The 19,249-nt window shown below is 39.6% G+C and overlaps 1 protein-coding gene across 2 annotated transcripts in view; it reads right to left on the bottom strand.

Annotated features, from left to right (window-relative positions):
* The window catches only part of Plekhh2 (pleckstrin homology, MyTH4 and FERM domain containing H2), a 99,093-nt gene that overhangs the window by 54,238 nt on the left and 25,606 nt on the right, over positions 1-19,249 (bottom strand). For both annotated transcript variants that reach the window (XM_052186491.1, XM_052186493.1), the window contains exons 3-6: positions 16,352-16,414; positions 5,557-5,706; positions 3,451-3,534; positions 2,879-2,960 (exon numbers count right to left, since the gene is read on the bottom strand). In XM_052186491.1, the coding sequence (XP_052042451.1) occupies positions 2,879-2,960; positions 3,451-3,534; positions 5,557-5,706; positions 16,352-16,414 (379 nt within the window). The remainder of the gene's footprint in view (positions 1-2,878; positions 2,961-3,450; positions 3,535-5,556; positions 5,707-16,351; positions 16,415-19,249) is intronic.

The raw sequence follows: 19,249 nt of genomic DNA, 5'->3' as shown, positions 1-19,249 counted from the left end.
AGTGGAAGTAGAAACAATAAATAAATCACAAAGGGATACAACTCTGGAGATAGCTGCAAAGAATTCAGGAGTCACAAGCATCAACAACAGAATACAAGAGATAGAAGAAAGAATCTCAGGTGCTGCAGATACCATAGAAAACATTTAATCAACAGTCATAGAAAATGCAAAATGCATAAAGCTTGTAACCCGAAACATCCTGGAAATCCAGGACACAATGAGAAGACCAAACATAAGGATTATAGGTATAGAAGAGAGAGAAGATCTCCAACTACTTGAAGGGCCAGTAAATATCTTCAACAAAATTATAGAAGAAAACTTCTCTCACCTAAAGAGAGAGATGCCAATGAATATATAAGAAGCCTTCAGAATTCCAAACAGACTGGACCAGAATAGAAAGTCATCCTAGCACATAATAATCAAAACACCAAATACATTAAACAAAGAAAGAATATTAAAAACAGTAAGGGGAAAAGGGCAAGTAACTTATAAAGACAGACCTATCAGAATTACACCAGATTTCTCACCGGAGATGATGAAAGCTAGAAGATCCTGGGCAGATCTCATACAGATCCTAGGAGAACACAAATGCCAGCCCAGGCTACTATACCCAGCAAAACTCTCAGTCATCAGATGGAGAAACCAAGATATTCCATGATAAAACCAAATTTACACAATATCTGTCCAAAAATCCAGCCCTAAAAAGGATAATAGATGGAAAACGCCAACACAAGGAGGGAAACTACACCCTAGAAAAAGCAAGAAAGTAATCTTCCAACAAACCCAAAAGAAGATACCCACACAAACATAAAAATAACATAAAAAATAACAGGAAGCAACAAGCACTATTCCTTAATATCTCTTAACATCAATGGACTCAATTCCTCAATAAAAAGACACAGACTAACAGAAATATTTTTCATGTAAATCTTCAATTTTATTAGAAAATGTTTGTAATTCCTCTTCCAAGTAATTTTTTCTGTCTACCATTTTATCTGCATTATTTTTCATGATAATTTTCAATTTTAATATGTTTTCCTATGTATTTCTTCTATTTTTATCAGAAATGTTTTCCATGTAAATCTCTGATTTTATCACAAAATGTTTTAATTCTACCTTCAATTAATTTAGAAAGGTTTTTATATATCTACCATTTTATCTGTATAATTTTCCATGAAATAGTCAATTTTAACATCTTTGTCTTTTTCTTGAATTTTACCAGAAATATTTTCCATATAAATTTTGAATTTTATCTGAAAATGTTTATAATTCCACTTTCATTCAACTTAGAATTATTTTATGCCTACCATTTTACCTATATAATTTCCATGATAATCTTCAATTTTAACATGTCTTTCTATATATTTCTTCAATTTTATCAGAAATATTTCCCATGTAAATCTTCAACTTTATCAGAAAATGTTTATAATTCCACTTTTAATCAACTTAGGAATACTTTTATGCCTATCATTATTATATCTATATAAAATTTTCCATGATAATCTTCAGTTTTAACATCTTTTTCTATATTTTCTATAATTTTATCAGAAATATTTTCCACATAAATCTTCAATTCTATCATAAAATGTTTCTATTTCATTTTCCAATTAATTTAGCAATTTTTTATGTCTACCACTTTACTCTTTAATTTTCCATGAAATTGTCAATTTTAACGTGTTTTTCTATATATCGCTTCTATCTTATCAGAAATACTTTCTATGTAAATCTTCAATGTTATCATAAAATGTTTTTACTTCCTTTTTCAATAAAAGAACATGCTTTTCAAAAAAAATATTCCCAGTGGTTATCAGGAAAATACATTTTAAACATGTCTTATAAGTGATTCTAATACCTAATATTTCAACCCACTGATCTACTTACAGAATTAAAAATGAATATATTCTTAAAAAATACATTGAAATCAGTGTTACCACTTTTCGGTTATTGAATAGCATTTAGTAGTGTCTGTAGGACACAGTAGACTACCTTTCTAATGGTAAACCTACTGAAACTGAGGTAAATTCTATTGAATGGACAGTTTAAATTCAATCCACGAGTGTCAATGGTCAGAGATGACTGATGACATCACATCCTGGAGTATCAATGGCATTCCCATTTGCCAAGATTCAGATCCTTTTCCAGAAGACTTGGTCCTGGAAAGGCTAGAACACTGATAATGTGTGGGCAAACTGAGTTTTGTGGCCTTTGCCACAACCAGAGGAGGCATCTGGGAACCCACCGAACCAACCTGCCTTCAAGAAACTCCAAATTCAGGGGCATGTTCAGAATGCATAAAGCCAAGGAGCCTTGAAAGCCCTCGGCACAGGTACAACTATCCCGGTCTGTTAACTCCCGCTGAAGTTCATGTTCAAATCTCACAATGCTGAAGAACAAACCTCTAGCACACATCCTTCTACCATTTGCCTTCATGTTTCCCCTTTCTGTTCCATCAAGGTGACAGAAGTGTTGCAGTCATTGCTTGGGAGAGCCAACATGCTGTTACCATGGAGACGAGACCCACTGCCTATGCTCCCTGAACGTCAAGGCTGACATGAACATGTCGTAGTACTAGCAGACTGATTCTTTGGATTTTAAATGGACTTTAAATGCCTTTTGGAGAGAGAGGCAAAATTACCTGGCAGTCATCTTTCAATGACCTATGTAATAGCCACTTTGTGTAAATTAATATACCATTACTTGTCTCTTTTTGCTTGTGGCTCCTCAGTCCAACTTCTCTTTGGATGGAGAAATTATTTTTCATTTACTAACAATAGCATCTTATATGATATTCACAATCAGATACTTGAAACACTAATAGTAAACTCCTCCTAAGCAGCCAGGTGCACCCACGACCCCATCTTAGTGAGAACCTCCGTACCTTGCAACCTTGACTGTATCGCTCTTATCTCTTCTGTCTGGGTTTGGTTGATGAAACGAAGGTTCTGATTCTCTACTTCTAGCTGAATAAAAGAGTAGAATGATATACTTTAATAGAAAATAATAATTTTTAAATTCATTAATAACTTAAAAAACTTAGAAAATAGCAATGCATAATTACTCTATGTGCACTGGCTATCAACTCTAACAATAAAAGTTTTCATCCCTATGCATTTCCCACTGTAAAGTAATTTTAAAACAACTATTTTGGCATTTAGTCTGTGCTTCTTAGATACCAAATCTATAGCTTTATGACATACACATGTAATATTCATAATTATTTAAAATCAATCCACTACAATATGCCTTTTTACAGTCACCATCATGAGTATATCAGTATTTTTAAATTTAAAAAATATAATGGATATTAAAATGAAAGCAGTCTATCACAAGTTTATCAAAACACAGGACAATAACCAATGGCCAGAACTTACTGTCTCACTTGGGATCATATATTCTAAAGATCTTAATTCAAAGAAGTAAATAATCAAGGAAAAATGTAGCAGTAAATACCTCGTTTAACTTAACTGTTACCCATTCTTTGATCTTAGCTGCTTTTTCTTCTATTATTTTAGCTTCTTGTATCCTCACTTGTTTCTGAAATAACACAACAACTGGTTTAAACATGAGCTCCTTGGCTCGGAGATATTATATCATAAAATCTGGAAGTCAAATCCACTTAAAACCTGTTTCCAGGTTAATACATTTACCTCCAAGTAACCAGATTTTTAAAAGCCCAAATCGCCAGGCATGGTGGTACATGCCTGTAATCCTAGCTATTAGAGGCTGAGACAGGAGGATCATGGGGTGTGGGCCAGCCTGAACAGTAGATCTTGTTAAAACAAGAAGATGGGAGAGGGAAGGGAAGGAAAACTGTTCAGCAGAATAGGAAGCGATGCGACGAGAACCTGTCACATCACACCTCACAGGACATAAGAGCTCCAAGAAAGCCTGCCTGAGGGATTTTCTAGACTGGGGTGATAGATGTGGGCAGACCTGCCTCAAATGCAGATGGCGTTCTTCCATAGGCCGGGGTCTCGGACCACCATTCATCTCTCCCTGCTTCCTGACTGTGGACACAAGGTGAGCAGTTTACTCCCTCCTGCCGCATGTCTTCCCTGTGGTGATGGGCTATACGCTCTAACGTGAATAAAATAAACCCTTTTTTCTTCAAGTTGCTTCTGTCAAGTATTTAGTTGAAGCAGCACAAAGTATCTCTCTAGTTCGGCAAGCATTGCTCATTGGAGCAGCAGCCCCACCCCCCCTTCAGATACTCATAAAATGTAGTGAATCCTCTGACTATATCAACAAAAGGAACGATTTCTGGTCCAGTAGAATTGAATCTGCTGAGTCAGGCAGAGAGCATGAATCTGCTAAAGAGCAGGGCAATTTTCTCCTTCAAACAGAAAACAAAACAGAGAAACTCTAGTTTGTCATTTTTAGCAACCTTAAAACCTGGCTCTGGTCACAAAACTCCAGAGAATGTGAATGGCATATAAATCGCATCGGTTGGGGACAGGGCTTCAAGGATCTGAAAACCACTGTCCTACAGCACTGAGCCCACAGGGAAGGGAAAACAAACGAAGATGTTAATGCATTTAACAAACACAGCAGTCACATTAAATGGCTACCTGAGTGTCACTTAATCCTAATGAGACAAGGTCTCACTCTGTAACCCAGGCTGGCTTTAATTCAGTATGCAGCCCAGACTCAGGGCAATCCTTCTGCATTAGCTTCTCAAGTGCTGGGATGACGGGATGAGTGATTACACTCCTGGGGAATTTTTGTCATAAAAATGACAGAACTCTACTTGTTCATAGGGAGCAGCTGAAAACTGTATACTTCTGAGCAGGAGGATTAGTTCAAACATAAATATGTACAATGTAAATATTTCTTCTTTAGATAATCTCATTATGTTGTGCAGACTAGCCTCACACTAATGATCCTCCAGTGTCAGCCTCCAGGATTCTGGCATTACAGGCATGGACCACCATATCCACTTTGGCTGCAAATATTTTATGCATGCTATAAACTAAGTATTTCAAAATGAAAAACATCACATTTAAACTCTAAAGTCTGAATGTAAAGAACACACTCTCTCTCTCTCTCTCTCTCTCTCTCTCACACACACACACACACACACACACACACACACACACACACCTACTAGATCTGAGGCAAGAGAGATGGCCCATGGGTAAAGGCATGTGCCACCATGCCTGATGTCATGGGTTCTGTCACCAGGACCACATGGTGGAAGGAGAGAACCAACTCCTGTAAGTGCCCTCTGACTTCTACATATAGAACACACGGACAAGCACACCCGCACACACGCATACATGCACACACATACATGAACAAACATAAATACTCACACATGCACACACATGCACATATATGTGTGCACAAGCTCACATACAATAAAAAATGCTAGATCGTTCCTTGAGGCCTTGAGTCACTCCCAAGACAACAAAGGAATGACCTTTTACCTGTACCTCTTACCAACCCATGTGACATAAACCGACGAGTAAGATTCTCCATAGTGCCATATCTAAGCTTTGTTTTTAATGACCTGTCGATGAGCACACATTAACACGACTGACCATTCGGTTTCCTAACCTGCTCTTCGAGCCGCAGTGCCAAGTTCTGAATGATGTCATCCTTCTCCTGCATCACAGACTCCAGGTCTTGACACTTCTTATATAGCCGTGTCTCTGACTCACTGGTCTGAATATTAGCTGCTTTTAATTTCTCCTCCATAACTTGTACCTAAATTCAGAGGGTAAATTATGCCATTGTGCCAGACTTAATTTGTCAGAGTTTTAAGTTTAGAATTGTACTTTAACATTAGGTTCTTAAATCGTATCACAATCTGAAAATATTAAACAGTAAAGTACAATGTATTGTGGAGATTACAAAATCCGAGGACTATTTGACAAGCGGGGTTACCTTCACTGTAGGGACAAGAGATCATCAGACTGCTGCGGATACACAGGCTAACACACATGTCTACTAGAGCAATGACAGTATGCAACGTGTCCATATGGAAGAAGACGTCTCTGGCCCCGTTCCCCATATGTAGGCAAGAAAAGAATACAAAGAAAGATAGTGATATGTAAGATAAAATTACAATTAGATGGCCTGGATAGTAACACATTTTGGGGAGAAAACTTAGGTTTAAAAAAAAAAGAAACAGTAGAAAAAAAAAAAGAAAACAGAAAACCAAAGAAACTTAAAGCTCAACTAGCAAAATCATTACAAAGGAAATAACAATGACGACAACGACAACGACGATGACAAAACGTAAGTCCAGACCACATACAGGCAGTAGAAGGAATTCAATAGGGAGGGGCTCATCAGCTAATATTCTCCAGTTTCAGGCCAGGAAGGCATCAGTGCATAAAACAGACACTCAAAACCCTCCCTGCATACAGGTTACAGTCTAGTGGAAACAAGAGACCATAAGCATAACCAGCCATAGGACTCAACAGTACATATATAGTTAGTAACTGTAACATGTGGGTGAGTAATGCTTCTTTAATGTCTACAACAGACAAACTCCACTTGCATCGTCTACAAAGAACACTGAGACGTAAGGAATCTTCGAAGGACACATGCAGTGTCTGCTCACTCCCACACACCGTGAATCTTCCCAACTCAGGAAGGTGACTCACTGTTACCACCTTCTAACTGTCCCCATCCTTTTGCTGCAGATCACAAACCCAATTCCTGCAAGGTAGAGATCCTAATGTATTGGAAGCCTCACCTAAAACTTCATGGGAGGGTCTAAATAAGGAAAGAGTTTATACAATATCCTATAAATATAATATTCTAAGTAGGTAAGAATGTAATTTTATCAGAAGCTCAGTGATTATAGACATAAAAAAGAAAAACATGAATGCATTTGAGAAATTATAGATGATAATTTAAACAAAACAAATTTTCCATAATTTTATTAACATCAGGGAAAAATGTAATGAATCCTTAAAGTCAGTTGAAATTTAGACATGTTTGACTACAGGATATTTTTAGGAGAAAGCTGTGAAAGTAAGTTTGTTTTTATTTTTTAAAAACATGACCACCAGGTTTCATCTGTGGGTTCACTATGTAAATGTAACTAAATTCAGATGCCAAAATTGTTCTAATTAAATAATACATACACACATGGAGTACACACACTCACACATACAGACACATATACATACAGACAAACTCATTTACACACACACCACACATACACACATATTCATTCACACACTCACCACACACACAGACTCACATGCAGCACACATACACAGAGAAAGAGGCATACATACACTCACACACACATACAGACACATAGACAAAAATATATACATACCCACCACACACCCATACACACATACACAACACAAACAAATGGAGTACATATACACAGAGAAACACACATACATACAGACAAATACACACATACTGTACACATACCACACACACTCATATACATATCACACTCATACACACACCATGCATAAAAATACACAAACACACACATGCAATACACATACAGAAAGAGATACACACATACACTCACACATACATACAGACACCTACATATGCATACACATCCACACACACACATACACACTCTCATATACTCACACACACATACAGAAACCACAAAATATATATACTCAAACATACACACTGTTATATACACATACACACACACTCACTACACACACACACACACACACACATGCAGCATGTATACACAGAGAAAGACATACACACATACACTCACACACATGTACAGACACATACACAGATACACACACTGACATACCACATGTATATACACATACAACACACACACAAATACATGTACATTCATATACAAATACAGCACAACTACACACATTCACGTACACATATACACCACATATACACACATATACACACATATATACATACATACACACACACACACACACACACATCTGGAAACTTTGAAAATAAAATCAGAGAAAGAAAACCCATTCTGCTTTTTAAATAATTTAAGTGGCCTTAGGTTTAGATGCTTTAACCTAATTAACATAAAGCAATGATTTTTTTTTTTGGTTTGGTTTTGCATGAGTCATAAAAACTCAAACCAAAGACAAAGGTTTACCTAAGAGGTCTGCCATGAAAAAGTAGCCCAGCAGGAGAAAAATAGACAGTTTCTCCAGTTATAAGCAGGATATTCTGTAGCTATAGAAGTTGAAGAGAGTAGTGCCAAATATGTCAGTCCCTCTCTGAGAATGAAGTAATAGAAGGTTATAGAACGAAGAAATAGAAAGACCATGGCTTAGAGCTTCAGTCAGCTAAGGGCCTGCTGCCCAAGTGTAAAGACATGAGTTCGAATCCCCAGCACCCACATGAAAGCTGGGCATGGCAGCTCCCAGAGCTCAGAGGAGGACAAAGGCAGAGAGATCCCTGGGGCTCACTACCCACCAGTTTATCCAAATCCATGAGATGTGTGTTCAGTGAGAGACTCTTTCCAAAAATAAGGTCAACCCCATCAAAGAAGCCTCTCTATGCTGAGGCCTGAGGTAAAGAGACTCACAGCTATGCAGCGAGTGAGGAACTGTAGAGTGTGCAACCCTGAGTGGGATATCTACACACACCCCTTCCTCCTAGCGAGGCTCAGAGGGCGGGCTGGGATGGCAAGGTCCTGGAAGACTGCTGTGAGCTGTGTCCTCTGGCAGGACAAGGCCCTTGAACTCATTAACTCCTGCCACAGGATCAAGCCAATCAACCCTCCAACATGGAGAATGAAGAGCTATGCTACGCCCCCACCTTTAGCTGAGTGACCACCGACAGGTGATGACCACCAGGAGACAGAAAGTCAGTTTTCCTTAGTAATGTGTGGACTCCAGGGGTGGGTACTCGTGGTCCATGTGTGTAACTGGATTAACCGGACAAAGAGTGGAAGAAGGAAAAGGAGGTGGGGGAGGAAGAAGACATGATGGAGTTAGGGGAGGGGGTTGTTGAAGGAGGCCCAGGAGACACTGGAGTTGGGAAGTTGGGTGGACACGATATAACTACATGTATTCATTTGTACAATTACCCAAAAATAACTTTTTAAAGAATTTAAAGGAAGAGAGTAATTGAAGAAGACACCTGACATTGACCTTTTGCTTTGCTTTGTGCGTGTGCGTGCATCTGTGTGTGTGCATGTGTATGTGCATATGCATATGCAGGTTCAGGCACAGGCACGCGCGAGCATGCACACACACACACACACACACACACACACACACGCACACGCACACGCACGCGCACACCCACACAGATGTACATATACCAGAGACGGGGGAAATGTGCAAAGAATTCAGTTAGTTTAGATATGAACCATCTCCCAGAGTGCTCATCTACAGAAGGCTTGGTTTAACCCTTTAGACCCAGTCGTTTCGACGTGGTTGATCCTGAGAGTTCTGACTTCAGTAATGGATTAAGCCACTGGTGGGAGAGGAATCTGGTGGCACTATTGTAGAAAGGTGGGCCGGGGCTGCAGGAAGGATCATCTGAGAACAAGAATCTGAAGCTCTTGTTCCCTGTTCTTATCTATTCCATGTGTCTGTCTCTGCCCTGCCCTCAGTCCCTTCCTGCCCCAGCCTCTGTGCTCTTCCTGGATATAAGCATCTCTGTTTGTCACCTCTTCTATCTGCCATGCTGTCACTTCATCTTGGGAGCCAACTGACACAGACTACAATCAAGAGCCAAAAAACACGACCTTTCTCCTGAAAACAGTTGCTCTCAGGTTCTCTGTCCCAGCAATGCAAGGTCTGACCACCCAGAACCACGTAGGAACAGAGACAGGCTTTTATTAAGTCAGAGCAAGCACATGGAGACGTCACATGAAACTGCCCTTTCGTGACTTAGGGAAGGTTAATTACTGTGTTAATTACTATAGCGCTGGACAGCTAGGGCCTGGAGTCATAGAACGTGTTCTCGAAGTCATGCATGAACATGACAGTGGATGAACCACTGTCATCTGAAACTCTTTTCAGGTGACTATTACTTTTGGATAAACAACTTTCTGAGGCGAGAAAAATATTGGCAAATGTGTGCAAAGTCTCTTAAAGAATCACAAAATAGTCACCGGCATCCTGCTTGCTGGCTGGCCCTGTTAGGACCAGGACTCCCAGCCTTCCTTGGTAGTCACTATGAATAAGATGTCTACAGGAATGCTAAGTTTACAGAAGAAACAAGCCGTCTTTTAAAATATCCTACCACAAGCACACGGAAAACAGCCCAGTTCTTTTTCCGTTCATTTAACCTTAACCATACAGGAATTTTAGCTTTTCAGACTAACCAGTAACAAACACTGAATGAGGAGCTGGCGACAGGGCTCAGCAATTAAGAGTGCTCGCTGCCCTTCCAGAGGACCCAGGCCAACTCCTAGCACCCATGTTGCAGCTCACAACTGTCTGTAAGTGCAGGTCTAAGGGATCCAACACCCTCACACGGACATACCTCACACAGACATGCAGGCAAACACCAATGCACATAAAATAAAAACAAATAATTAAAAAAAACTCCGACAAATTTGAACTGGCTTAAACAAACTCACAGCATCTACACATACACCCTTTTCCTCCTGGTAAGTTCCCATTTGCTCCCTCTCATCATATCCTTCAACCTTCCCCTAAACCTCTTAGATCCTTAAATCTCTAAGCTACTCTTCATCAAAGAACTAGCTCAAGCAGATGTGAACTGCTCAAATCCCAAAGATAGGACAGGGCTCTGAGTGGTCTGGGGAAAAGGGAACCTCTGAGCCCTTGGGACAGCCTTATGAATAAAAGCACCTTGGCTTCTGCCATCTTGGGCACATCAGAACATTAGTGCTAGCAACATGCTTGATGGGTGCTACTGGTTGCTTTTCTATGACTGTGATAAACTTCATATTCATGGCTACTTATAGAAAGAAGGGTTTATTTGGGCTTATGGTTCCAAAGGGCATAAAAGTCCATTACCATGACGTCAGGGAGGCATTACATCAGCCAGGCATGGTGACTGGAGCAGCAAGTAGTTCATCTTGAAGTGAAAGCATGAAGCAGAGAGAGCAAACTGGGGGTAGGCTGAGGTCTTAATGCCAGTGACATATCTCCTCCAGGAAAGCCGTACCTAAGCCTCCACTAACAGCATCACCAAATGGGAACCAACTGTTCAAGTACACAGCCCGTGGGCACATAATCTCACTCAAATCATTACCATGGTGACCATCTATTGCTGTTCATGCAGGGTCTCAGCCAATGGAACCAGTGTGACTCTGGCAGGTGATAGCGGGGTGGGGGAAAGCTAGAATTTAGTAACTGAGTTCTGTCACATGAGTACTTCAGGCTGGTCCCCCAAACCCTCAGTTGTGGTTTTGGCACTGGCAATGCTTTGCAAATCTTGCCCATGCAATCTTGGCGGGAGGAGCAATCACATCCCTGCATGATGTCACTGGAATACATCAACTGGGAACCTGGACCTGGGTGCTCCTGGACACTGCCTAAGATACCCTTTTCTTTTATGGATTTTAAACGTTTCCTTTCCCTGTGAATAACCATAACCGTGAGTGTTTGTTTTTGTTTATTTGTTTGTTTTTGCATCCTGTAAATGCTCCCAATAATTGAACTCAAGGGTAGTTTGGGAGAGTCACCCATAACTCCCAGTGCTGATTTTTATTGTTCTACCCATGGAAGCCACACAAATCCATACCTTGCTAATACTGCCACCGCCATCCACTGTGGGCTGACTGTGTGCCAAGCACTTAACCTAAATCAACTTCCATCTTCACAATAGCTAACTCCTACTAAGCACTAACATGCTCAGAAACATCCCAAGTCCTTTACTTCCAGCAACCTACTCAGTGTCTACACAATCCTATGAGACAGGCACAAGACATGTCACATTTTATAGACAGAAAGCTGAAGTGAAGCAGTCAGAGACGAGAGCTGATGGAGCCCAACAGCTTGATTGCAGAGTCTGTGTTCTTTAATCAACCCACCCTAAACCAGAAGCTGCCAGCTGATCCCAAGGTGGACAACCATGAACTTCATCTGTATTTCCTTCTGACTGTACAGATTCTCCTTGGCAAGATTCTCTCTAGTCTCATATTCCCCCACTTCTTTCCCACTGTCTCTGGAAAGAGGGAGGGAGGAGAAAAAGGGGAAATCGCTCACCTCAAACCATGAGTTTTCATTGTAAGCATTTACAAGGCTGTTGTATGTAAATCGGGGTAACTCTTCTCCAAGAATCATGAAGAACAAGTGAGTTAGAACTAGCCTCCATATCTACCTGGACCACAGTTGTACAGGAGTGTCTACAATTGCGCCTTTCTCACGGGATGGCCCATCCTCATCTTCTACCTTGAGAGAGTCAATGCACCATTTTCATAAGATAAACCTATTTATTTTTACAGGCAAAGTTCACTATAAGATATTAAGAGATTAAGTTCTAAACAAGATGGGTTTGAATTATGGCACTGGATTTGTGTTCTATGTGTATGACGCCAATGATGAGAATTTAGATTACAGCTCTTCTCAAATGAACAGGGCGGGCAGGAGTAGCTAAAGCTAAGATGAATAGCACAGCCAAATGCTGGCACTGCCGCCATTCTGAGTTCTCTCCCACGGCCAGTGGGCATGCTGTCCACACGGCCACTTTACAAGCCCTTGGAACTAAACACCACTGCCATTGCTATTGAAAAACAGAGAGGAAGAAAGAAAAGGATGAAACAAAAGTGAGGGAAATGCTTACATTTAATTATAACTGAAAGTAAACGGCACAGAAGAGAATGTTGGCTAGCACTCTGGGAAGGTGTAAGTAAAACTCAGGATGCAGGAAGTTTGAGAGGAAAAACTAAACCCACAAATCTCTCCAATAAATACTGAAACAAAGAGAGAAAGAACCACACAGAATAAAGTCTAAGACTCAAATGAAATGTGACAATCTAGTTCTGATCTCAACTTGAATAAGCCAGTCATTTAAAATGAGGAAAACAGCATATACATATATTACTTTAATAATAATTATATATTATATATAAAATCTATCACATTTATATTATAAATAATATAGTTTGAAATAAAAAGATACTCAAATAAATGCATGTGCCTACCTTCTTATCATACTAACCAAAAGGCAGAGGCAACTGAAATGCCCATCAATATTTGAATAAACAAAATGTGACATATATATGGAACATGATCAAAATTATTCTACTAAAGAATAATTCTGTAAGAAATAGCCAATCTAGGTGTGGTGGCACATGCCTGTAATTCCCACATTGGGGAGACTGAGGTAGGAGGATTATAAGTTTAAGGGCATCCTGGACCACATAGCAAGGCCCCACCTTTCTATGCAGTGTGGGTAAATTTACTGAGTGTAGTCTGTGACTGCCAGGGCAGAGGGCAAAGGGAATGACAGTGACAGACTTCACCGTGAAAGGTGGCAATAATTAATGGAGCTAAACAGAGATGCCGATTATATGATAATTGTAATCATCTGTTCTAAAAAAATAATCTTATATGAACTTCACCCAATTAAAATGCAAAAACACAGGACTAGAGAAGTGGTAGCAGTTAATAGACCAGACGATTTTTCCAGAGGACTCAAGTTCAGTTTTCAGCACTCATAACAGCTGGCTCTAACAGCTCTGGTCTCTGTGGGCACACACACACACACACACACACACACTTAAAAATAAAATTAATATTAGAAAACAAAACCAGAAGCAATAATGAGATATTTGGGGAAATTTTGAATGGTACCTAGGTCTTTGACATATTGAGAAACTTTTGCTAATATTTTGACATGGCAATGGTACTGTGGTTGGGATTTGTAAGAGTCTTTTAGGTTAGTAGCTTTGATTTCACTCAACTGTTGGGTGCAATTGTATGATATCTGGTATTGGCTTCCTCAAAAGAATCCAGTGCATGGAGGAATCATGTGACTGCTGATAAGATAGACCACAAGTTATCTAACTCCCAAGAGACTCCATTACTCGATTTTCTCAACTCTTACATGTGGTTGAAGTTTCATGTAATAAAATTTTAGGATTTCTTTTCAAATATGAATAAAAATAATCAAGAGTTAGGTTGGATTAGTATTGCTTAGAAATCTATTAAGCCACTCTCAACAATTTGGTATGTTAAATGAAATCTCAAGTTTAAAGGAGGAAACATGCCTGGTACCACTAAGGCACACAAACAAAAGACACCAAAGACAGATGGCGGAGCTAAAGACTGTACCACTATTGTACTCTGCCTCTCCTCTCTCCTCGCTCTCTCTCTCTCTCTCTCTCTCTCTCTCTCTCTCTCTGTGTGATTTATTAATTTATTTATTTTCATGTGTATTGGTCTTTTGTCTGCATGTTTGTGTGAGGGTATGGGATCCTGTGAAACTGGAGTTAGACAGTTGTGAGCCGCCATGTGGGTACTGGGACTCAAACCTGAGTCCTCTGGAAGAGCAGCCAGATCTCTGAGCCACTGAGCTGCCTCCTCAGCTATACTATGCATTTCTGAGAAAGAATTTTGTAATGGAGGGTTTTTTGTTTGTTTGTTTGTTTTTGTTTTCTTTTGCTTTGGGGAACTGTGGCTTTGAACAACCGTGATAAAGATCTTCTCATAATTCTTTGTTTAACTCTGTACCCCATTTTTTAATAGGGTTGTTTGGTTTTCTGGAGTCTAACTTCTTGAGTTCTTTATATATATTGGATATTAGCCCTCTATCTGATGTAGGATTGGTGAAGATCTTCTCCCAATTTGTTGGTTGCCGATTTGTCCTTTTGATGGTGTCCTTTGCCTTACAGAAACTTTGTAAGAATTCTCACCTGAAGAACTTCGGATAGCGCAGAAACATCTTAAAAAATGCTCAACTTCATTAGTCATTAGGGAAATGCAAATCAAAACAACCCTGAGATTTCACCTTACACCAGTCAGAATGGCTAAGACTAAAAATTCAGAAGACAGCAGGTGTTGGCGAGGATGTGGAGAAAGAGGAACACTCCTCCACTGCTGGTGGGATTGCAAATTGGTACAACCACTCTGGAAATCAGTCTGGCGGTTCCTCCGAAAACTGGGCTCCTCACTTCCAGAAGATCCTGCTATACCACTCCTGGGCATATACCCAAAAGATTCTCCAGCATGTAATAAGGATACATGTTCCACTATGTTCATAGCAGCCCTATTTATAATTGCCAGAAGTTGGAAAGAACCCAGGTATCCCTCAGCAGAAGAGCGGATGCAAAAAATGTGGTATATATACACAATGGAGTACTATTCAGCCATTAGAAACAATGAATTCATGAAATTCTTAGGCAAATGGATGGAGCTGGAGAACATCATACTAAGTGAGGTAATCCAGACTCAAAAGGTGAATCATGGTATGCACTCACTAATAAGTGGATATTAACCTAGAAAACTAGAATACCCAAAACATAATCCACACATCAAATGAGGTACAAGAAGAACGGAGGAGTGGCCCCTGGTTCTGAAAAGACTCAGTGAAGCAGTATAGAGCAAAATCAGAACAGGGAAGTGGGAAGGGTTGGGTGGGAAAACAGGGGGAGGGAAGGGGACTGATGGGACTTTCAGGGAGTGGGGGTCCAGAAAAGGGGAAATCATTTGAAATGTAAATAAATATATCAATAAATTTTTTAAAAAAAGGATCTTCTTATAAAATGAGAAGCTACAGATTTAATATTAGTGAAGAACATCCAGATTGGGTGTGCGCATCCAAGCCGTCCACTTCATTGTTCTCAGGTCCCAGAAAGGGTCACGTGACTTACCAAATCATCATCCAAAGACTCAAAGTAATATTAAAAAATACAGAAAAAAAAATGATCATCTTAATACCACAATTCAAGCAGATTTCTAGTTCCCTCTCAGACTTATTTTAAACTTATGGATTTGACTTTCCTTACCCATGAATATTAGTATATAAAATATGAATTTTGTACATTTTTTTACTAATTGTAAGCACATTCCTCTATTAATTTTCAGTAAAATGATTTGAAATAGTTGTTTTTTTTTTTTTGAGCAACTGCTGTTCGTGGCTTTACGCTTACCCATTCATTTTTCTGCAATATGGGAGTCACATAATTTTCAACCTTGATTACTGTACACAAAGTGGGTACGAGCATGGGGGTACATAGAAAATCTAACTGCTGTGAGGACGCCCATCAAAAGTCACGTCTGACTTTCTAAAAAGACCAAATATCCTATCAAAATCCCTTTTCCCTCTTGGAAAATCTATATAGGAACAAAACAGAGCACATTTGTTCCACTCTGTGAATTGAACTCTTGAACAAAATCATAAAAGATCCAGGAAGGTTGACAGCCATCCCATTTTAAGCTAAATAATCTTTGCACGCATGCAGGCGGGGAAGGGTTGAAGCATACTTCACCTCCTGAAAAGCTTTTTCTGCTTGGCGTTCTGCGTCGATAACTTGTCTCTCCAACTGTTGCATCTGTAGGTGAGGGAGGGTATAAGATACACAAATATTTATATTTACCTTTTGGGAATAGACTTTAAATCCCACAATGTCATCAATTCTTAAAAATAAATGAAGTAGTCCATTATATATAAATTACAATTAGCAACTTTAAAAAGGCACTTGATATTAAAAATTGATGAAATGCCCAAGTCCTGATACTTTGAACACTGTAGTCCCATTAACTGGTGATTTTGTAAGAGTTGTTTGTTAGGTCACACTGTTGGTATCAATCATATTTTCCTTCTTCAATATGGTATTTCATATACTACAAGAATGTTCATTGACAGATTAGAAATTACTGGTCAATACATAATAAGGGCAATTAAAAAGACAGAATGTCTTATTAGGCAGGGTTTTTTTGTTTTTGTTTTTGTTTTTGTTTTGTTTTAATAAAAAAGCCACAGTTAAACCAGGGAAGCATGTATTCTCACAAACTCACTGGATTAGGTATATTTAAGTCAAGGCTGTGGCAGCCTGAATGTAGTCAGATGCATGGAAGAGTTTTAAACACAAATATCTAAATAAATACAGCAAGTACAATATAAAAGTCTTTTGGAAGTCCAGTAGTGATTAAGGAATGTGTGACAGGTGTTGAATACACGGGCACCCAGGTGAGATTCAAGTCTTTTTCTCTCGAGGCTGTAATTTGACTAAGTTTAGAACGGTCTGTTGTTAGATCTGTGCTCAATTTTACTCTTTTCCAGGACTGTTGGTTCAGATGTCCAGAACTCATGGTTAACTTCCAACTCTCCGCACCCCAGGTCAGCACCCCCCACCCCCACCCGCGAGGACTGGCCAGCCGGCCCCACCCTCTCCTGGCACCACCAAGAAGTGCTTTGCTGGCTAGAGTGGCCAGCCAGCCCCAACCAGCCGACATCCCATCCTTTCTATCTGCCCCACTACAGGTTCTCAACCTCAGGAGCATGGCTAGAGCCTGTGACGCTTCATTCTTAAAGGGTTCATTGACTGGGACCATTTCTTGGGCTTGCTTTGTCCAGATTCACATTTAACACACGGGGTCTCGCAGAAGACCTTCGCCAGCTTCCCAGCAAAGGCCTCAACATTTCCAAAGGGATCCTGATACCCATGGAAAGCTGGGCACAGTGCTCCTATGGAGACATGGAAGACAGACATAAGCTTTTGAACTGGCTAGTCTGGTATACCCCGAAGTAAACAAAAGACTCCACCTCAGACAAGATGGGAGACAGGGACTGAAACCTCCACCCAACCACTGTAGTCCACACTCATCTGCACTTACACAAACATACACACACCACACATACAGATACACACACACACACACACACACACACACACACACGAGCATCACATACATGCATACATACACCCCCACAAAGATTCACTAAAAAGTCTTTTGCTTTCTAGTGATAACATAAAGGGCATAATTCAGTCTCTATTGCTGTGAACCTAGTACAAGTCTTCATATATTGTAGATATTGAGTGTCATAGATTATTGATGAAATGACAAAGATCTGTAAGTATCTGTATTCAAAGAACAGCTGTGATGGCTAGTTCTGATTGTTTATGCCACTGGAAAAGATATGCCTAGGAGACTAGTAAAGCATATTTGTGTCTGAGAAGTTATTCGCAGAGCTGGTTAGATCACACTCCCTTACAAACGCACACATAGCACTTTAGGATACTTTGATATATGAGTAGGTGAAATTTGTTGCTAGGCATGAAAAGATATATGTATGTATCTCTAAAGGAATTAATTAAAACCATAGGTTCAAAGATCAGACTAATATCCTCATGAGTACAATGTCAGAAATCCTTAAAAAAAATATTGATAGATCAAATCCAGATACATACCATGAAATTAGCCTCTTGATTGTCATGGATAAGCAAAGGGACAGAAAGCATACAAGTGGCTTCTAGGACTTAGAATGTGGGAAGGAAACTGAGATAACATACGGGAAACATCTCCTTATTGAGATTGGTTGTGTATTTTTACCATATGTATATCAATCTGACACCCCAAATTTAAATATCAAATAACCTCAAATTCTAAAACATAAAAAAGAAAACAGGAAGCCAGCTAACAAAAATGAATGTCTTTAATTGATTGAAACAATTCAATGTTAACATTGTAACAATGTTATGATGTAACAATGTTACAACAATGTAACAAAATCAATGTTAGACAAAGGTAAACATGGAAATATTGTGTGAGAAATCTCAGACTAGGTTTAGGGTAGTTGGAGATTAAGTGAGAATAGAATCTATTATTAGAAAGACAATAACTTTTAAAGGATATAGGAAGAGATTAAAGACTAAATGGGTAGGAAAATAATTCAAAACCCAGTAGATAAGCCAGCAGCCAGCCTCTGTAGGGTCCCCAAAGGTCCTCACCTTGTGGTCATCTGCCTTCTTTTCTTTACTACATGGGGCTAACCCTTGTGATGACAGGTTACTCTGGAAGGATAGAGACTCGCTTCTGAGCCTGTCATAAAAGACACAGTGTCTCCCACCTTAGACTCCTCTGGACTATGTTTGCTGCAATCGGGTATCCCTGCTGAGATGTCTCCATGCTTAGCCGAGGCTTCCTACCAATAGCCAATTTTCTGTCAACCATTAAGTGAACCATTTTGGCAGTGGACCCTGTAGCTCCATTCAAACCATCAGCTCCCTGCAAGCCTAACCAACATGCCGACTCAGCTTCACCAGAGGGCTTCACTCCCACAGTCTCGACATTTAGAAACTATGCAAGATAATAATTGTTTGTAGTGTTTTTTAAGTTTGGAGTTATTTCTCAACACAATGTAGATATGTAAAGGCAGACACCAT

This window comes from Apodemus sylvaticus, chromosome 6, assembly GCF_947179515.1.
Source record: "Apodemus sylvaticus chromosome 6, mApoSyl1.1, whole genome shotgun sequence".
Classification (NCBI taxonomy): Eukaryota; Metazoa; Chordata; class Mammalia; order Rodentia; family Muridae; genus Apodemus; species Apodemus sylvaticus.
The sequence above is the reverse complement of the archived record's forward strand: the minus strand, read 5'-3'. Positions and strand labels throughout refer to the sequence as shown.